The sequence below is a fragment of the Lepidochelys kempii genome, chromosome 3, assembly GCF_965140285.1.
Source record: "Lepidochelys kempii isolate rLepKem1 chromosome 3, rLepKem1.hap1, whole genome shotgun sequence".
Classification (NCBI taxonomy): Eukaryota; Metazoa; Chordata; order Testudines; family Cheloniidae; genus Lepidochelys; species Lepidochelys kempii.
The window spans coordinates 97,403,372-97,422,134 of record NC_136382.1 but is presented as its reverse complement, the minus strand read 5'-3'; the positions used below and the strand labels follow the sequence as shown (position 1 = coordinate 97,422,134).

The following is an 18,763-nucleotide window of genomic DNA, read 5'->3' as shown; positions in this document are numbered from 1 at the left end:
TAGTGTTTAGATTTATGAAATGCTTGTAGGATGCTGCATGTATTAATCCTACTTATAATATATGTAGCCCATGATATAAAGTTATATTGAGTCTTTGCATTGTAAACCTCTGTAATTGTGTAACTCATCAAACAGGGGGGAAAAGCATTAAATTAAAGTGAAGGGCTTGCCCTGCACACAAGATGGCCCACTGAAGGTGAATGAGGTATTGTGTAACAAAGGACAGAAACCTTGTTGATTGCATTCCTCACTCCCTCCAGGAAGGGGAAGCCTGTGCATGAACTCATCCCATTATCAGCTTGGATTCTGGGAGATAAAAATCCCTGACAAGGAGAAACTGGGTTTCTTTATTCTGTCTGCATTTTGAGGGGCAAAGATTCCTAAACATAAGCAAGAGACCCCCATGCTGCTTGGTCGGCCCTAAAGGGGACACAGAGCTGCTTATTACAGAAGCTTATATTACCTTTTTAAATCCAAGACTGAATCTCATTTGTGTGTGTATATTTCCTGTTTTAACCTTGTAAATAACTTATTTTTTTAAAGTTAATAAATCTTTAGTTAATTTATCACAGGATTGGCTACAGGTGTAGACTCTGATGACTCTGATTTGTGATTTAGTACAATTGACCTGGGGCAAGTGACTGGTTCTTTGGGGCTGGAAGTAACCTGAATATTAGTTATATTTGGTGTAAAGCGACCATCTATCACAGTGGTCGGCAACCTGTGGCACACATGCCAGAGACGGCATGCGAGCCCATTTTTAATGGCACACTGCTGCCTGCCAGGGCAGCAGCAGCGTGCTATTAAAAATCCTGCCCTGCCCTGCCTTCTCCGCCCCCTCCCGCGGGGGCAGGGGGCAAGGGGCAGAAGCTTGGTCCTGCCAGCTCCCCTGCCTCTTCCCGCAGTGTGCTGGATTCCTGCCCCTCCTCCTCCTCTCTGTCCCTCCCTGCAGGCCGATCAGCTGATGTCCCTTGCGAGGGGGTGGGGGAGAAGCGGGGTCAGCGTGCTTGCTGCTCCTGGCGGAGGCAGAGAAGAAGTGGGGGCAGGGCCTTGAAGAAGGGGGGGATGGAAGCGGGGCATACCCCTCCAGCCCCCTACCGTGAGCACCCCACGACCCCAGCCCACACTCCCAGCCCTCTGCCCTGACCCCCCCTCACACACACCCAGCCCTCTACTTGACCCCTTCACCCCCACACGACCCCAGCCCTGACTCTGGCACCCCCACATGCCCAGGCCCCCCACACCCCATGCCCTGACACCTGCACCCCCTCACAGGCCCCCAGCCCTCTGCCCTAACTCTTGCACCCCCCACATCCCCAGCCCCACCCAAATGGGAGCTCCTGCACCCCCCCCCCCACATTCCCACCTGTACCCCTCCCGCCAAATGGGAGCTGCCCAGGTAAGCACTCCACACCCAAACCTCCTGCGCCAACCCAGAGCCCCCTCCCTCATTCTAGCTCCAGGTCAGACCCTACACCCCAACCCCCAGCCTGCTCCTTCACCCCCAGCCCTGTACTCAGTGCACTCCCACCCTCAGCTCAGTGCAGAGAGGAAGAGAATGGGCCAGAACCAGGGAGAAGGTAGGTACCCACCGTATGTGGACAGGGCCAGGACCCCAGACCGGCAGCGGGCTGAGCGGGTCCAGCAGCTGGGATCCCGGCTGGCAGGAGCCGGTGGATGGAGCCCCTGAGCAGCAATGGGCTGAGCTGCTCAGCCCACTGCCGGTCTGGGGTCCCGGCCACTGGCCCCGCACAGCCTGCTGCCAGTCTGGGGTTCTGGCTCCTGGCCCCCTGCCAGCCGGGGTCCCGGCCCCAGGCCCCACTCAGCCTGCTGCTGGTCTAGGTAAACGGAACCCCAGACCAGCAGCGAGCTGAGCGGGCCGGCGGCATAAAATCAACATTTTAATTTAATTTTAAATGACGCTTCTTAAACATTTTGAAAACTTTGTTTATTTTACAATATAACAATAGTTTAGCTACATAATATATAGACTTTTATAGGGAGAGAGATCTTTTAAAAAACATTAAAATGTATTACCGGCACGTGAAGACTTTGATTTGCGATTTAGTACAATTGACCTGGGGCAAGTGACTGGTCCTTTGGGGCTGCAAGTAACCTGAATATTAGTTATATTTGGTGTAAAGTTACCATCTATCACAGGAGTCAGCAACCTATGGTAATGTTTTAACATCATAAATTAAAGTGAATAAATGAAGACTCGGCACACCACTTCTGAAAGGTTACCAACCCCTGATCTATCACATAGTCCAGCTTGCCTGGGTGGCAAGATAGACTGGAATGCCCAAGGGGAATGTCTGTGACTCCATCATAAGACTGTTACAGTGCTTCAGGAGTTCACATTTATTACTGATCTGGTGAAATCTAATTACAGAACGTACAATCAGTTTGGGGTTTCTGCCCTGCTTTTTGAAAGTCTGCCCTGAGGTTGGCACTCATGGTCGGGAGTCACTTCAGACTGTGTGTCACCCCCCATTTCCCTCCTCCCCCACCAGGATCTCCTATTATCCTCCATTCAATGCCAGAAATTGTATGTGAACCTCTATACCCCCATGGCAGGGGTTCTGTGTGCCCTCTTCCCAATACAAGGTTCCCCCAATCTCTATTACTTGGGGATTCTGTGTCCTCCTCCGCTTATTCCTGGGTCTCCCATTCTCCTCTTTCCTGCCAGGAGCTCTGTGTGCCCCCCACTCGTCCTATAGCAGGGTCCCCCATTCTTCCCCCGATACCATTATTTGTCTGGGAGATAAGTCATTCAGGGTGTCAACATTTAGAACTCTATCGGGAGGATGAGTAGGAGTATTGTTATGCTGGACAGTGTTGATGGTTGCCATCAACCAGTTGTCTGATCTACAGACAATTGCAGAACACTTGAAGCTGTGACTGTGCTAAATATGGAGTACTTGTGGCACCTTACTCGTGGCACAAGTACTCCTTTTCTTTTTGCAAATACAGACTAACACGGCTGCTACTCTGAAACCTGTGCTAAATATAGCAGCAGCCCCACATGCCCTCCATTTTCCCTCTTTTGGTCTTCCAAATTCTCCCCAAAATCGATAGGGTTCTGACCACTGATGTTTAGAGTGCTCCCTAAAATTTTGGTATTGACTAGATGCAGATTTCAAAAGTTTTTGAGTTACATGCACAAAAACACACACAGAAATGCTATGACATTGAATGTAAGGCCGCTACAAACTCCACCAATGACAGTTTTTGGAAAATGCTCTCTTTTCCCAAGCATCTTTGAAATTTGATCAGCAACTCAAAATGAATAAAGATAATACAGAGAAAATACATAAGTCAAGTCAATCTATCACAAGTAGCCCATATATATAAATTTGCAAGTAAAACATTTGGACTCAACTTACATTTATATGAATTTCTTGTTGACTGCTGAATTGTCCACCACAAAGTGAGAGCAAGGACTTTATCTCCTACAGTGAAAACATTGTAGGACAAAACATTTTTTAGAAAACAGAAGTATTGTTCCCATACCGTAATTTCACATACTACATCTACAATAACTTTATACTAGAAACAAAATTTCAAAGAGACTTCAACAACAATGTTATGATAGTTCTTATGTCCAATATCAATTTCTAGGAGGTGCCAACTATTAAAAATCTTAGGAGTGGAGAAAAATCTGACACTGTGGTAGCGAATGACTAATTAAATTTTACTTAAATATTCCATTTGCAAAATGAGCCAATTTTTTTTAAGACACTACATCCTACAAGTACCCTCTCATAGTAGTAATCCATTGATTAGTTATCCAATGTACAATGGGATTAGGTTAAAATTAGCCTAATAGTTTTATCAAGCTCCCGTGTTTTTCATTTTTATACTTACCTCTCTGAAATTGCTAATATTTAACAAGGTTGTACAATCACTACAACTATAATTAAATTCTGGGTAATGGGTCTAGTCAGAGAAAGAGTCAAGTGCATTATTAGTGAGGAAAGTCCCTCCTGAGGAAAACAATGTCAGGAATCCATTCTGCTTACAGAGATCTTGATAACATGCTCTATTGGATGCATTTTCAAAGTAACTGAACTTAAGAGACTGTAAACTGAAGCATGAAGATTATGGATCCCAGAACAACCATTAAGTACTAAGGAACAAGAGTATAATGAACTAGAATAGGCTTTCACTCTCTGATGTCTCTGTTGTTTCTCAAGATACTTCTCTTGGAAATCTCTCCATATCAATAAATATCCTGAAAGGATGAACTTCTCATTCATTTTCTAACAAATGACCACCTATAGCCTCACAAAATTATCCTTATGAATACATATGCCTACATTTTATTATGGAGAGAGAATTACATGGGGATGGGAGAAAAAAGGAAGAAGTCATTCAGTATTACCAAAAATCACTGGATAATGCTAGTCATCCACTATTTTAGCAGGACTGCTATTATGACCATTTTCCCCTTCTATTTTCTATAGATATTAAGAGTTTTCCAAAAGCGAGTTACTCGCCAGCTTGCACAAGGTGAATAAAATGCATTAGTTGTTTCAGTATGATCACAGTAGTCCTGGGACCCCATGGGTGCATGAGTAGATACTACATATGGGTTGGTGACATTTCCTGACAATGTTAAAAAGGAGAGTTTAGAGTTACAGTAAAAGGTTTGTTATCTGGCATGTTGGGGGAATGGGGGGGTTCCAGTAAGTCAAAAATTCCAGTTAACTAAGAGGGAGGGAGTTTGGGTGCGGGAGGAGGCTCAGGGCTGGGGCATGGGAGGGGGCGTGGGGCAGGCATTTGGGGTGCCGGATCTGGGTAGTGCTCACCTCGGGTGGCTCCCCACAAGCAGACATGTCCCTGCTGCTCCTAGGCAGAAGCGCGGCCAGCAGCTCTATGCGCTGTCTCTGCCTACAGGCAGAGCCAGTGATCAGGGTGGGGCGGGGGCAGCGCATGGAGCCTCCGTGGCCATTCCTCCACCTAGGAGCAGCAGGGACATGTTGCCGCTTGCGGGGAGCTGCCCGAGGTGAACGCTGCCTTGATCTAGAACTCCAAAACCCTTCCCATGCCCCAAACCCCTGCCCCGAGACCCCTCCTACACCCAAACTCCCTCCCAGAGCCTGCGCCCCACAACCCCTCCCGAAATGCCAGTTTCTAGAGCTTTCCAGTTGGAAAAGTGCTGGATAACAGCTTTTACTGTATTTGTTTCCAATAGCATCCACAGCATGCTAGCTGCTTTCCAAACATAATTCCAAACTTCAAAGCGGCCTTAACCACCTCTGAAAATCCTACCTGGTACAGAAGTTTGAAGAGAAGACAAGACAAGACACACTGTGCCCTGAAACAGCCAATGAAGATATATTCAGTAGAGCTAAAAAATACATTCATGTATGTTTTTTTTGCTCCTCACTCTTTTTATATGCATCTATGGGTGTGTCTACACAGGGCTAAAAGACCCGCGGCATGGCCGCAACTGGCCTGGGTCAGCTGACTTGGGCTTGTGGGGCTAGAAATCGCTCTGTAGATGTCCATGCTCAGGCTGGAGCCCAAGCTCTGGGACCTTCCACCCTCCAGCCAGAGTCTGAATTTCTACACAGTGATTTTTTAGCCCCAGAATCTGAGCCCCACAAGCCTGAGTCAGCTGACTCAGGCCAGCAACAGATTTTTTATTCCTGTGGAGATACACCCTATGAGACAGTGGGTTTGCTCTGTTTTTGTTGCTTTGCCTAGTTAGTGTGCCTAAAATTTGACTATATAAATCTTATCCCTTTGCCTGTCAATAATACCACCACCAACACAGAATTCAAATCTACCATTCACTGAGCTCCCCCACCCTCTCTCACACAGTCTCTCAGCCCAAGACTGTAGCAAGGACACATGGCTTTACATGAGGAAAAAAGGAGATCGAGCTACAGTCCTCCATTAAAACAACACAGGAACTAAAGCAAAACCTCAGAAACTCAAACCTGTTGACACAGACAAAAAATTGCAACACTGTAGCAAAAATAGCCAGGAAAAACCTTCTTAAATTATTTGTTTTAAGCTTCCAATTTGAACACCTCCTTGAGACATAGCCAGGTACACTAGTTAACCCAACATGCACAAGTGGAGATGCCTTCAAACTTTATCAACTACAGAGATATTTGCAATGGCAATAACAACATTACCAAACTGTCCTTTAGCATCTTTAATAAAAATACAGACATTGACAAAAAACAATACAACCCATAATTAAACGAGATTCCTCATGGATTCTAAGAAATGATCTAACCCAGGGGTGGGAAAACTATGGCCTGTGGGCCAGATCTGGCCCCTCAGGGCTTTGGACCCAGCCTGCGGGATTACCACCCTTGTGGCTCTCCGGGTAGCGGCCGGCACCACGTCTCTGCGGCTCCTGGGGGAGGGAGGGTGGGTAGAGCTCTCTGCGCTGCCTTTACCTGAGGGTACCTCCCCCAAAGATCTCACTGGCCAGGCTCTGCTGCGCACCCCGGAGCCACTCCAGGTAAGCGACGCTGGGCCGGAGCCTGCACCCCAAACACCTCCTGCACCCCAATCCCGTACCCTGAGCCCCCTGCTGCACCCTGCACCCCAACCCCATGCCACACTCCGCACTCCCTCCTGCACCCCAAACCCCTGCCAAGCCACCTGCTACACCTCACAACCCTCCTGCACCCCAACCCCCTGCCCTGAGCCCCCCGCACCTCTCCATGCGCCACTGCCCTGAGCTCCCTCCCGCACTGTGCGCCCCTCCTGTACCCCAACCCCCCTCCCTGATCCCCTTCCTGCACACTGCACCCCCTCACACACCCCGCACTCCCTCCCACACCCCAACCCTCTGCCCCAGCCTGACATTCATGGCCCTGCATGCAATTTCCCCACTCCGATATGGCCCTCAGGCCAAAAAGTTTGCCCACCCCGATCTAACCAGAACTCTACCCTATGGACACTTGTTAACAAACATGTAAAAAAGCAAGTAAGAACTTTTGACTCAACTGGGCAGCCTGGACTGAAGTGTAAATGCATATAAAAAGCTATCCATATTTCAGGCCCACCAAATGCCTGGGAAAAATGAATATACAAACTGAACTCTTCATTCCAGCAAGGGGAATAAATAAGGGATGTAACCTTAACTCAGACGTTTTCAATAGCTATATCAATGACCTACCAACTCTAATGAAATAATCCTGAAACACAGGACTTCCATTAAACAACTAAGTAGTAATTTTTAAAAAAGCTATCTGGATGTCATACTATCAACTATGCAAAATGGTCCCTAAAGAAACATACACCAGACAGAAACATATTGCAATGCATAGGATATTTGCTGACCAGCATGTGAAAACAAAACTCATAATTTCTGAAGAAGACTCAAAACAAACTAAAGTTTTACTATAGAGACACAGAAATTGAGTATATACTAAATTATACAAACTTGGGCCTCAAATTCCACTTTAGAGAGTTGCAGATTAGCCACAAAAAATTTACAAGAAACTCTGCTGACCTTCTATGCCTGAAAGAAGGCACCAGATAACTAAAACCCACCAAGCAAACACCTGATAAAACTATTCAGCAGGATAATTCAATCCAATTTACTATATTTACTCAGCTTTTGCAACCAGTTATGTCTCTGGAGACAAGACCCCAACAGAAACGGTACATCTGTAATTCTGTAAATACTCCATGTTTGTTAGAACGTAAGAACAGTCATGCTGGGTCAGACCAATGGTCCATCCAGCCCAGTATCCATCCCCTGTCATCCTGTCCCAGCATCTGGCAGTCAGAGGCTTAGGGACGCTCAGAGCATGGGGATGTTATGTCCCGGACCATCTTGACTAATAGCCATTGCTGGATCTACCCCATTCCCTGCTGCAGGGTTCACATTTAATGACTGCAGGGCAGAGCTGGGGCGATTCCCTCCGCTAACCCACATACAGAAAAAACAAGCACGCTTGTGGGCCCATCTCAGCCAATGGGGCTCGGGTGACCAGAGAGCAAGTGTGAAAAATAGGGACGGGGGTGAGGGGGTAATAGGAGCCTGTATAAGAAAAAGACCCCCCCCAAATCGGGACTGTCCCTATAAAATCGGGACGTCTGGTCACCCTACATGGGGCACACGCAAGCCAGCTCGATGCCCGGCTGGGAGGGACGACACAGTCCCCAAAGAGAGTCACAGCAAAACCTCCCTCCCGCGACAGGGAGGAAGGAGCCTGCCCCACGAGCGGGGCAGGGGCCGCTGGCAAGAGAGGGAGCGGGCTGGGGGTGGGCTGAGGTTTGCACGCCCCCCTCCGCTCGCACACACCGATGGCGCTGCAGGGCCGAGCTACCCCCCCCCCCCCCCAACTCCTGCCCCGCAGGGGGCACGTGCCCAGCAGGGGCTGCCCCGCCCCCTGCGCCCCGGCTCTCACCGGCAGCCGGAACTCCAGGTTCTCCTGCGCCAGCAGCAGCAGGTAGCGCGGCAGCAACCCGCGCGCCATGGCCCCGCCGGAGCCCATCAACTGCTTCGCCCAACGGCGCATGCGCCGCCGCTGGGGGAGGGGGAGGGGCCCGGGGGGGGCTCGGGTGGGCGGGGCTCGGGCAGGCCGCCGCGCCTCGGGGCCGGGCCGGGCAGGGCGAGCGGGGCTCCCCGCTGGGGACTGTTACGGGCTCTCGTCTGCGGCCGCCGGCCGGCCGGCGTCCGTACAGCGGGCGCAGGGGAAGAGCCGGCAGCGCCACAACGGAAATCTGACGGGAAGCGGGGGAGCCCGAGCCCCGGCCCGTGACGCGGCTCCTTTAAGCCAACGGGGGGGCCGCTATTAACCCGGGAGCCACCCGTCAGCTGAGGCTGCTGGGGCGAGGGGAGGCGCCGCGGAGCGGGTCTGTAACGAGGGGGCCTGTTTGCACCTCAGCGCAGCCCCGTTGCGGGGAAATCCCTGACCGGGGGAGCTCCCAGGGGTGGGGCTGTGAGTCCAGTGCCCCGGGCAGGAGGAAGCCTGTGGAAAAGACTCTCCAGAGAGGCCTGGGGCTGATGGGGGTCTGACACAGCTCCCTGGCTGGCTGGCTCGGGTGAAACTGGAAACCTCGGGAAGGAAGGGTTTGGGCCTGAAGGGCCAAAGGAGGTGGTAAGGACTCAGTTGAACCCAAGGAAGAGACATGTTACTCGTGCAGGGCCGCACTGTGCCAAGCCATGGTATGGGACCTTGCCACGCGGTTGCTGCAGGACAGCGTTGGAAAAGGAGCTTCAGAATAGAGATTTCAGAGTAGCAGCCGTGTTAGTCTGTATCCACAAAAAGAAAAGGAGGACTTGTGGTACCTTAGAGACTAACAGATTTGAGCAGAAGCTTTCATGAGCTACAACTCACTTCATCGGATGTGAGATTGTTATTGTATTGTGGTAGCATCTAGGAGCCTTAGTCATAGACCAGGACTCCAGTGTGCTAGGCACTGGACAAACCGAACAAGAAGATGGGCCATGCCCTAGGGAGCCTACAGTCTAAGACAAATTACGAAGCTAAGCTGCCTCTTTTATTCCTGGTTGGATGTCCAAGTAGATCCTAAAGATCCAACTGCACTTTTCAAAAAGATATGGGTTATGCCTAGTGCCCTGTCCAACAGCCTTCTCTCCCCATCTCAGGGAAGCAGGTTGTAATGTCCAAAATTATGTTTGAGCTCTTGCTGTTAAGCTCGTCTCTGTAGTTGTTTCACTACCACTATATATTGTTTTGTAAAATACTCTGTAATATATTGAATATGGAAGATGCTTTATACCTATATATTGTTCTCCACTCCAGTTCTGACCTGCCAAGGAAAAAAAGGTCTGGGAATCAATTAGAAGCAAGATTGTTTTGGCAGCTTCTGTGGTCTATAGGTAGTACTCTTGCAGTGTAGGAGACCTGACTTCCATTTCTGGTCCCAATTTCACATCCAGTAAAGTAATGTCTATCTCTCTTAAGCCCTGTGTACTCTAGGGAATTGTTACAAAAACTTCCCACCCATTTACCTAGCTTTCTCATTCTGGCCGCTGTTTTCAGCACTAGGTGGAAGGGACTGTCTTTAAATGCTTTGGGCAGCACTACTCACTTCAATGGTGTGACATACAAATGTTACAAAATAATACTACCTTAGAGGTTGGAAATGCTCTTGAGGGCAAGAGGCTTTCCCCTCTGAAGGGCAGGAGAACCTCATGTTGCTCACCATTGACCACTCGAGCTGACTAAGGAGTGACACAATCTAGATTCTATCTAGAAAGCATCAACTAGTTTCTGAAGGGAGTTGCATCCGTTTTTCCACACCAAAGATGACAGTAGCTGTTGCATAGAGTTGTGAGGGTGGGAAGTGAATGGAGATGGAAAAAATGGAGAGATACTCAGGATTGTGACAGACATGAAGACCCAGTGGACAAAAAAGGCAGACTTTCTTGAAGATTTGTTCTCCTTTGTTTTGGGTTCCCCCTTCCAACATCTAGGTGTGATTACTGCATTTCCTTGCATCAGATGAAGTGAGCTGTAGCTCACGAAAGCTTATGCTCCAATAAATTTGTTAGTCTCTAAGGTGCCACAAGTACTTCTTTTCTTTTTGTGAATACAGACTAACACGGCTGCTACTCCTGTAATTCCTTACTGGCTGGTGTCTCTGTTTTGCTGACTGAAAGGTTTAGCTTATCCAGATTTCACTAAGCCTTTTATTAGCACTAGACCAGCTCAACACTTAACTCATGTTTTCCAGCTTTTTGTTGTTGTCATATGATAGCTTTCCTTGTAGATCTTAAGATCTTGCTCATGACTTATAAGCACTCCATGGACTGCATTCTTTATATATATTTGTGTTCAGAGGTTGGAAAGAGTTGCTGCTGGCTGATGCATTACACTAGAACTTCTGTGGTTACCTCATTGGTTTCTGCAGAATTTAAACTTTCACTTTCAAAATGTCTAGTCCTTGTAATCTCAAAGAAAATATTCCAAATTTGAACTGAGGCAGTACTATCTGTCTGAGTCTTCAGACAGAACAGCTTTGAGAGATGTCAGCTATCGCCCTTTGTCTTGATATCTTAAAGCTGAAACCTAATTTTGACACATTTTTTTATCAATGTTGTTAACTGTTTCACTGCTAATGATTTCAGCAGAAACATCCAGCTAGTCTGGGGTTGTTGACAAAAGTTTGGGATTATAGGAAGAGATTAGTGGAAGGTCACCACTTTTATTTTTCCAATCTGACCCATTTGAGCCTTTTTAGCCATTTAGTCTCTGTCTTGGCATCTTGTAAGTAGGAGTTATCTGTTCCATTGTTTAAAATTAACCTCTTTGAAGAGATGATTTTCTCTTCACATGCTTTCTCATCTGTGGAGTGTGTTGCCTTCTGTTGTCAGGAACTCTGAACACTTCACTGTATTCCAATCATATGGTTTTCTAAACAGGAGTTAAGAGAGTTAACAATCAATCAGTCTTGTTTGGGGAGGGGGGGAGGATTTAAAATTTTAAACACCTCATGTAAATAGCACTGGATAAGCTTTTATATTTCTATTGTATTTTAAAATATGAACCAACTGCATGCACATGTGAACACAGATACACGTGTTGTTAGTATTATCTCATAAAATTTTGTTTTCACATTTTCACTGTACTCGCCAAACAAAAGCACAAGCTGAGTCTCTGTAATGAATGTGCTACTCAATTCTGCTTGTGACTGCACATCTAATAGCTATGGTTTATACAGAATGTTTGATCTTGAAAGAATACAAACAATTTTAGATTGTATATTATATTTCAGATATAAACCATTTCCCCACAGTGCTATTGAAAAGAAGCTGTTTTGAGGATGGAATATGACAGCCATATTAGACCAACAACATTGCATAATTGATTTTAGGAGGGGAAATGAAGAACAATCCCTCATTTCAGCCTTTGGGGCGAATTTTAGGTAAGCAGTATGTAATTACCCAAATTGGAATTTGACCAGTACACTGGAGTTAACACCCCTTCTCCTGCAGCAAGTGTCATGGGATCTTATAATGATCACGAGTTTGAATGGGGGTGGGAGAAATCCTCAAAACACTTCTGATGAACAATCATTGAACTCATGCTGTTGTTTTTCTGAAATATATTTCATAACCATTGTGTTATGCATAATTCCAAAAACATTTATAGTAAAAACATTTTAGTGAAGTCATTCTTTTTGCACCCAGAAATACTTCATTATGAGCATAAATTCAATATAATTGATATTGAAGTTTACACATTACAATGCACTGGAGCAATTTGGGAATGCCATTCTTACTTATTATTAATGGAGTGTTTCTGTATCGGAGTTTGCTAGAAGCCGCACTGCAATCCGTTCGTGGACAAATTGCCATGAAATTTTAACTTTTAAGTTATAGGAGAACATACAATACATCCTCCCATGCATTGTTATCAAACTGATCGGGTTTGTTACTGTAATTTAAAAACAGTAATTAATCCATCCACCCCAACCCCATCTGGGGGGGAAACACCTACAGCTTTTCTCTTGTATTATATGGACCTAGTATGTTAATTTTAACAGCCGAAGTATAAGGCTGGTATAAAGAAAAGACTAATCCATCTCTATAATTGGTACAACTACACATTATCTTTCTGTATATCAAATAATTATAGCTGCACAAGAGCTGGTTCCATGTATCTTTTTTCTTTTAAATGAAATCTAGGACAGCCCATGTATATCATTTCCCACATGCAACACTTTTGACTGCAGTGCTGCAATGCACATTTTCCTTAGCAGGCATCCGTGACTTTGCTGTACAGCAAAAGCATATTAAGGGAGTGCCATCTACTCTAGTCTTACTTGCTTCAGTGTTAGCTGAAGTGCATAGCTGTAGATATCAAAATTTGTTGGGATTCCGTTTCCTTTTCAGCCTGTGTGACCACTGAAACCCCTCTTAATACACTGTGCATCAGTGTATGGCATATCACAGATGAGGGAATAATGTTTTCTATAAAGAGTAACTAACATCAGCTCTGGGAATCTTCAAAGCATGGTTCGTGTGTCCACCTTAAGTGTATAAGTAGAAGAGAAAATCCCCACCCCTTAGCACTTATTGGTGGGCTGTTGCTTGATGACTGGTTTGTTTTGTTGTCTGTCAGCAGGCAGCTCCACTGAACCGGTCAACAAATATCGGAACAGATTATTTGGGTATGGTCTGTGCTACAAAGGGTGAGCGCTTTATAAAAGGTGTAATTGCATGAAAAAGTAAGTAAATATTATACTGCATTTTTATTTCACAAAGGCTATACTGTATTGATCCCAAGCCTGCTGGGATATATGGTATTTCTGTCTGGAAACTGAAGGAAATGTATGTCCTGTAACAGACTTAAAGTTTAATATGTTTAATTTATTGACCTACATTATTTCAGTGACTTCAGTTATTTAATTAGGTTTCTTCTATGTTCTTGATTGTTGTTGAGTTAGGTGCAGGTATAATGACATGCCCAGATTTTTGCTGTATTCTTTGGCCTAAGCCTCCAGCCCTAACTCAGGCAAAACTCCCATAAAAGTCCCATCGGACTTTTGCCCAAGTAAGGACCATTATTCTCAGTTCATGCAGTTGTACAATTGAAAGAAGTGAAGGTAGGGGGGCTTTGTGTGCTACATCTGCTACAAGATATGAATGGGTTTATAAGAAGATGAAAAGACCCAGAAACTATTATTTCATTTTTTTATTGTATTTTATATAAGTACTTAAGGACCTTTAGATAAGAGCTGTATGAATGTAAAGTGCTATTTTCCTCCACAGCTGTGAGTGCATACAGGAAGCTGCTATTCCAGCAGTGCATTGCTTTGACTCCTGCTTGGATGCCACAAAACATTCTTGAGAGATGGAGGAAAACAAAGGGCAGAGTGCTGGAGCCACCAGAACCCAACTCACTGCTGTAGGTGACCTGAGGAGAAGCTGGCAGAGCTGGGCAGAAGATCACATTGATTATCAGAGACAAAATCCATTCAGCAATGATAGCAAGCCTGTGCATCCCCAGAGAGGAGATCCCATCTATGGAAGACCGCCTGAAGGGTCTAAAACAGAGCAAAGAGGGAAAGATGCCCACACACATGTGGGAAAGGAAGTGGAAGAGCTATGCTTGATCATGAGAAATATTGGTGAGACAGGAGAAGATGGAAATGTAAGAGTGACATTCCGACAGCTGTTTGAAACATATGTGACTATTTCCAATAAAGTAGTGGGGATCCTGCTGAGAGCAAGAAAATATGGGCTGGTTCAGTTTGAAGGTGAAATGCTTTGGCAAGGAAAAGATGACAATGTCATCATCACCTTACTTGAATAATACTGATGAATGTTTCCATTTAGGAAAATAAACCATCTAAGTGTCAGCTTGATAAAGGTTTATACAGCACAGGGGTGGAATGGAAAACCAATGAAGATGATGAAAAATATTTTCATGGAGTCCTAGAAGTTGGAGATAGAAATGATGTAATGGGTCAACTAATCTATCCCTGTGCCCTTTTCCTCCACAGCCTGGACTTGTTTACTTCTAAATGTCTCAAGCAAGAGGGCTTCTCTTACAGCTCTGCATAACTGAAGTTAAAATTACTACCCGTCTGCACTGGGTCTTGTAGCAGTGAGTTTAGAAATAAGCAGAGTAAAACCCATCTCAGAATGTGGTATCTTGCTAATGAACCACAGTTAAATGCTTGGAGATGAATTAATAAACTTCAGTTTCATTTAAAAAAAAAAAAAGCTGTACCTATGGTACAACTTTAATTATTTTCACATATTGAAATTGTAATAAAATACATGCAAATTAGCCTTAACTTCACAAGGTACTTGAAAAATTCAAAACCTACCACCTTAATGAAATGCTTCTTACTTAAATATTCTGCAAGTCCAGCAAGAGCATTTGGTGATTTCACAAGTTGTGTGTTCCACTTTATGTATTTTTTGGAAGCCAAATTTTTTTGATGTGTAGAAAAATGTCTTTGCTATCTTTCCCACTATCCTTTTCAGTGTCTCTATGCGTCATTTATTTTAAATTTTTGTGTGGGTCTCTGTTCTCCTCGAACTTACTTCTTTCCCAAGAGGTTTACATGGCACTCGCTTCTATGCCCTTTCCAGGAAACCTAGAAGTGCCCTTGTAAAGGGGATTCTATCTAGCCCACCTCACAGGGAAGGCTGCCACATAACATAGGGCCTTGGAGGGCAGAAAACGTAAACTAGGCTAATGCTCATGGCACTGAATAAAGAGGATGATTCCCTTGAAACAAAATATAGCAATATTGTGCAACTTTTGGAAGGAAGAGCCCTGGGGGAGAGGAGGTGACAGACAGAGTGCCAAATAGCTAATTATGCAACACATAATCATATACCTCATTTGGCAGATGCTGAAAGACAGTGATTTAAACTCTATGCATGTTCGGAATTCTTCAAAAAAGGGAGAAAGAATGGTCTTGTGGTTAAAGAATGGGAACTAATAGATATGGATTCTACTTTTGGTTCTGCTATGGAGTTCCTGGACTTTTTTACACTAGAAAAATTAGAATCTGTAATTCAAATCAATGCATCAATACCACTGGAACCTGTAATATACTCAGGAGCCCTGTTTACACTACACTTTCCATCAATGCATTTGCATCCTTTGGGAATAACATTCCATTTTTGACACTGTAGATTCAACTCCTTGTGTGATATTGACCAAGTGTCTTAATGGGTCTGCTGCCTCAGCTTCTCCATCTGTTAAATGAAGACTATTCCCCTGCTTCAGAGGGATGTAGAGGATTAATTGAGTGCTCTGATAGACTCTGAAGAAACTTGATAAGTCCAAACCATTATCATGCTATTAGAGAGTCAAAAAATATCAAAGCCTGTGAAAATTTTTAAAGGAATGAAAATTTGTCAGAAAGCTTTCAAAATGGAAGTTTTGAAACAAAACTTCATTTCAGTTTGAGTTGATGCAAAGTTTGGTTTTCAATTTTCATTCCCCCTACCCTCTTCTCTCCTTTTACTACTGGAAGAGGAGAGAGGAAAAGAAAATTGAAAATTTTCAGTTGAAGCAATTTCTTGTTTTGATGAAAATCAAAATACAGAAAGCTTGAACATTTTCATATTTAAACAGCCATTGATCAAAACTTGTGCTTCTCATTAGCTGTAATAGTGCATGTGTATTGTATGAAGATGGACACATAGTAGAATCAAGTTTCTTAAAATACATTTACAGCTAGCATGCTTAGTTTTAAATGCCATAATCCCATTGATTTCTCATTAAAGTAGTGGATCATTCCTATGAGGAAGTGTTTTTTTCGGTAGGGATAGCCCTGATGGGTGACCTGTGGTACAGATCAGCATTGTTGGGGAAAAGCAAGGAACAGCCTGCCTCTATTAGAAGTGGTACCCCAGTGCTCCAGCCCCATTGGGATAGCATATAGAGGCCAGTTAAGCCCCAATGAAATGAGTCAGGAAAGGCTAGTCTTGTGGAGATAAAGCACAATTGGCTGGTCCTATCATACATACATAGGTTACTAGACAAAACTTAGTGAGAAGGTCATCAGGGATTCTAAGTGCAATAAGACATTTCCTGTTCACAAGTTATGCACACAAGTCCTTTAAAGACTAGTTGAAATCCTTCTGAGTGATAGCGGTGGATAGCTAAGCATGTAAGAATCACCATACTGGATCAGACCATAGCTCTGAGTTCACTAGCCTGCAGGGGTGTGCGCAAGGGTGGGCAAGCCCCCCCAGTCAACTGAGGCACAGAACTCAGAGGCCAGGCCAGGGAGAGTAAGCTCCTGGGCTGGAGCTGACAACTCCAGCCTGGGGGCACAGAAAGTGCCCTGCCAGAAGTGGACACATTTTTATTCCCATACATGCTCCTGCTAGCTTGCTTTCAGCAATGGTTAATATCTTAAAAGACGCTTGAAAAAATGGATGCAGACCTGGTGTCTAATCCCAGCTCTGATATTCACTAGCTGTATGTATGATGCAGACCAAATACTTAATATTTCTTGCCTTAAGTACCCCAGCATAGCATGGGGTAACTCACCTTTGAAAAGCACTACATAATGGTACAGAATTCATTATGATCAGCTCAACTGATTACAACCACCACTACCACTCATAAGAGAGCATGTGGAATACATTATAGTTTACCAGGAAAATTTTTACAATTTATTTTTATTGGGTTGGGTTCTGTTTTTTGATATTTGAAATTGCCACACATTCGGTAGCAAATCTTGGTTTTGATCATTTAAAATTCCTACTTTCGCTCTGTCAAATCACTTTCTTTTCTTCCTTCAAATCCCTCCTAAAAGATTCACTTTTTCTGGTTTCCCCACAAGTAGTGAATAACTTAACATAACCTACCAAAAGAAAAACAAACATTCCTTCATTTGTCTTCCAGTTGTGACCTGTCTACTCTGTGGCTATTCAGCTGAGAGTGTAAGTTCTTTGGGACAGGCTTTATCTTGTGAAGCTTTGAGCACAGTGCCAGCAGTTTAATAAAGGTCATCATGCAACAGCTGAACATGTGAGATGTTTTTCTTATGCAGCACCTTTTGTTAACACCAGTTTAAAATAATGTGGACAAAGTGTTGATCTATAATTAGCATGCTAGGCAGACACCTCAAAATAACTTGAAGGATCATAGTCAACAAATTACATTAGTGGAAGTTTTTGTACTTCTGATGCTAAACAGCCCTGTCACTGAGATGTGTAAGAAAATATTTTCTTTTTACTTGGTACTATCAAATGCACAGTGTTTAAACCATATTACTGTTTAGTTGCTGGTACTTACTTTAGCATTAATCTCAAGATCTGCTCTCCGTGCGGGGAAAAGGAAAATTTACATTGCAGCCTAAGGGTATGCCTAGACTGGAACCGGAATCTGTAAATTCCATCTTGAGAGGAGACAGCCATTCTAGCTATGATCAAATTAACAGGCTAAAGCATATAGCCACAGTGGGATGAGGGGCTACTCCACCAACTATGATCCCAACAGAGACCCTAAGTGGGTACTCAGGCAGCTATCCCATCCCCCTCCCATTATACCTCCACTCTTTTTAGCACACTAGTTCAGTCAGAGTAGCATCAGTATGTCACCTCCATAGGCGCTGACTACATGGGTGCTCTAGGGCTGCTAAGCTGCCAGCCCCACCCAACACCACCTCCTCCTCCGCCTACCTCCCAGTGCTTGCTGCTGCCAAACAGCTGTAGGGGAGAAGTGGGAACATGGTGTGTGTTCAGGGGAGGAGGTGGGTCAGAGATTTGGGGAAGGGGGGCAGGGCTCTAGCACCCAGCTGTGCCAGCAGTCACCTCGAGCTGGAATTTACACCTTCCAGCTCTAGTGTAAAATATGCTCAGACACAGGCCCTGCAAGTTGTTGTTGCTGAATTGCTAGCAGAGCTTTTGATTTTCCTGAGTTTGTGGCCCGAAGGGCGGTTTTATTCCTTTTAGGACCAGGGCTAGGAAACCCCTTCACATCCTAGGCCCGTGCAGGCATTAGTGGAACAATTAACATGAGGAAAGCTGCTTCAGCCTCCAGGCTCCCACAGGGGTCCATGAAGGAACAGTGGCTAAGGCAGGGGAGACCACTTTCTAGTTTTCTTTAGAGCATCCCCAGGAGCTGAGGGAGCTAGAGTAGTGTTCATTTCTTAGGGCACAGGAGGAAGCCTTTATTTCAGTACTATTAAAGAGGGTGGGAGAAGAGAAGGAACAAGCCTGGCCCCTGTTTTACTGAAAATAAAACCCTTATAAATAGCCACAGTGAGCAGGAAGCTTTAAGAAATCAGGAGACTAAAGAGTTCTACCAAAGCTTTTTTTTAAATCTTAAAT

General features: G+C 44.9%; 1 protein-coding gene and 1 long non-coding RNA gene across 11 annotated transcripts in view; one reads left to right on the top strand and one right to left on the bottom strand.

Moving 5' to 3' along the window:
• TRMT11 (tRNA methyltransferase 11) overlaps positions 1 to 8,500 on the bottom strand; it is a 63,721-nt gene extending 55,221 nt beyond the window's left edge. For all 5 annotated transcript variants that reach the window (XR_012158046.2, XM_073337235.2, XM_073337236.2 and 2 more), the window contains exons 1-2: positions 8,388 to 8,500; positions 3,387 to 3,452 (exon numbers count right to left, since the gene is read on the bottom strand). Coding sequence is in view for 4 of the 5 variants with exons in the window: in XM_073337235.2 (XP_073193336.2) it covers positions 3,387 to 3,452; positions 8,388 to 8,498 (177 nt within the window). In the remaining variant the exon portion in view is untranslated. The remainder of the gene's footprint in view (positions 1 to 3,386; positions 3,453 to 8,387) is intronic.
• Positions 8,501 to 8,574: 74 nt separating this feature from the next.
• Positions 8,575 to 14,031, top strand: LOC140908997 (uncharacterized). 6 transcript variants are annotated; one of them, XR_013635564.1, is made up of 4 exons: positions 8,575 to 8,835; positions 11,746 to 11,874; positions 13,074 to 13,179; positions 13,724 to 14,031. It is a non-coding gene; the product is annotated as an uncharacterized LOC140908997 (long non-coding RNA). The 6 variants fall into 6 exon arrangements; XR_012158042.2 differs by having other exon boundaries at positions 8,575 to 9,080; XR_012158045.2 differs by having other exon boundaries at positions 8,575 to 9,080; positions 11,725 to 11,874.
• Positions 14,032 to 18,763: the final 4,732 nt, after the last annotated feature.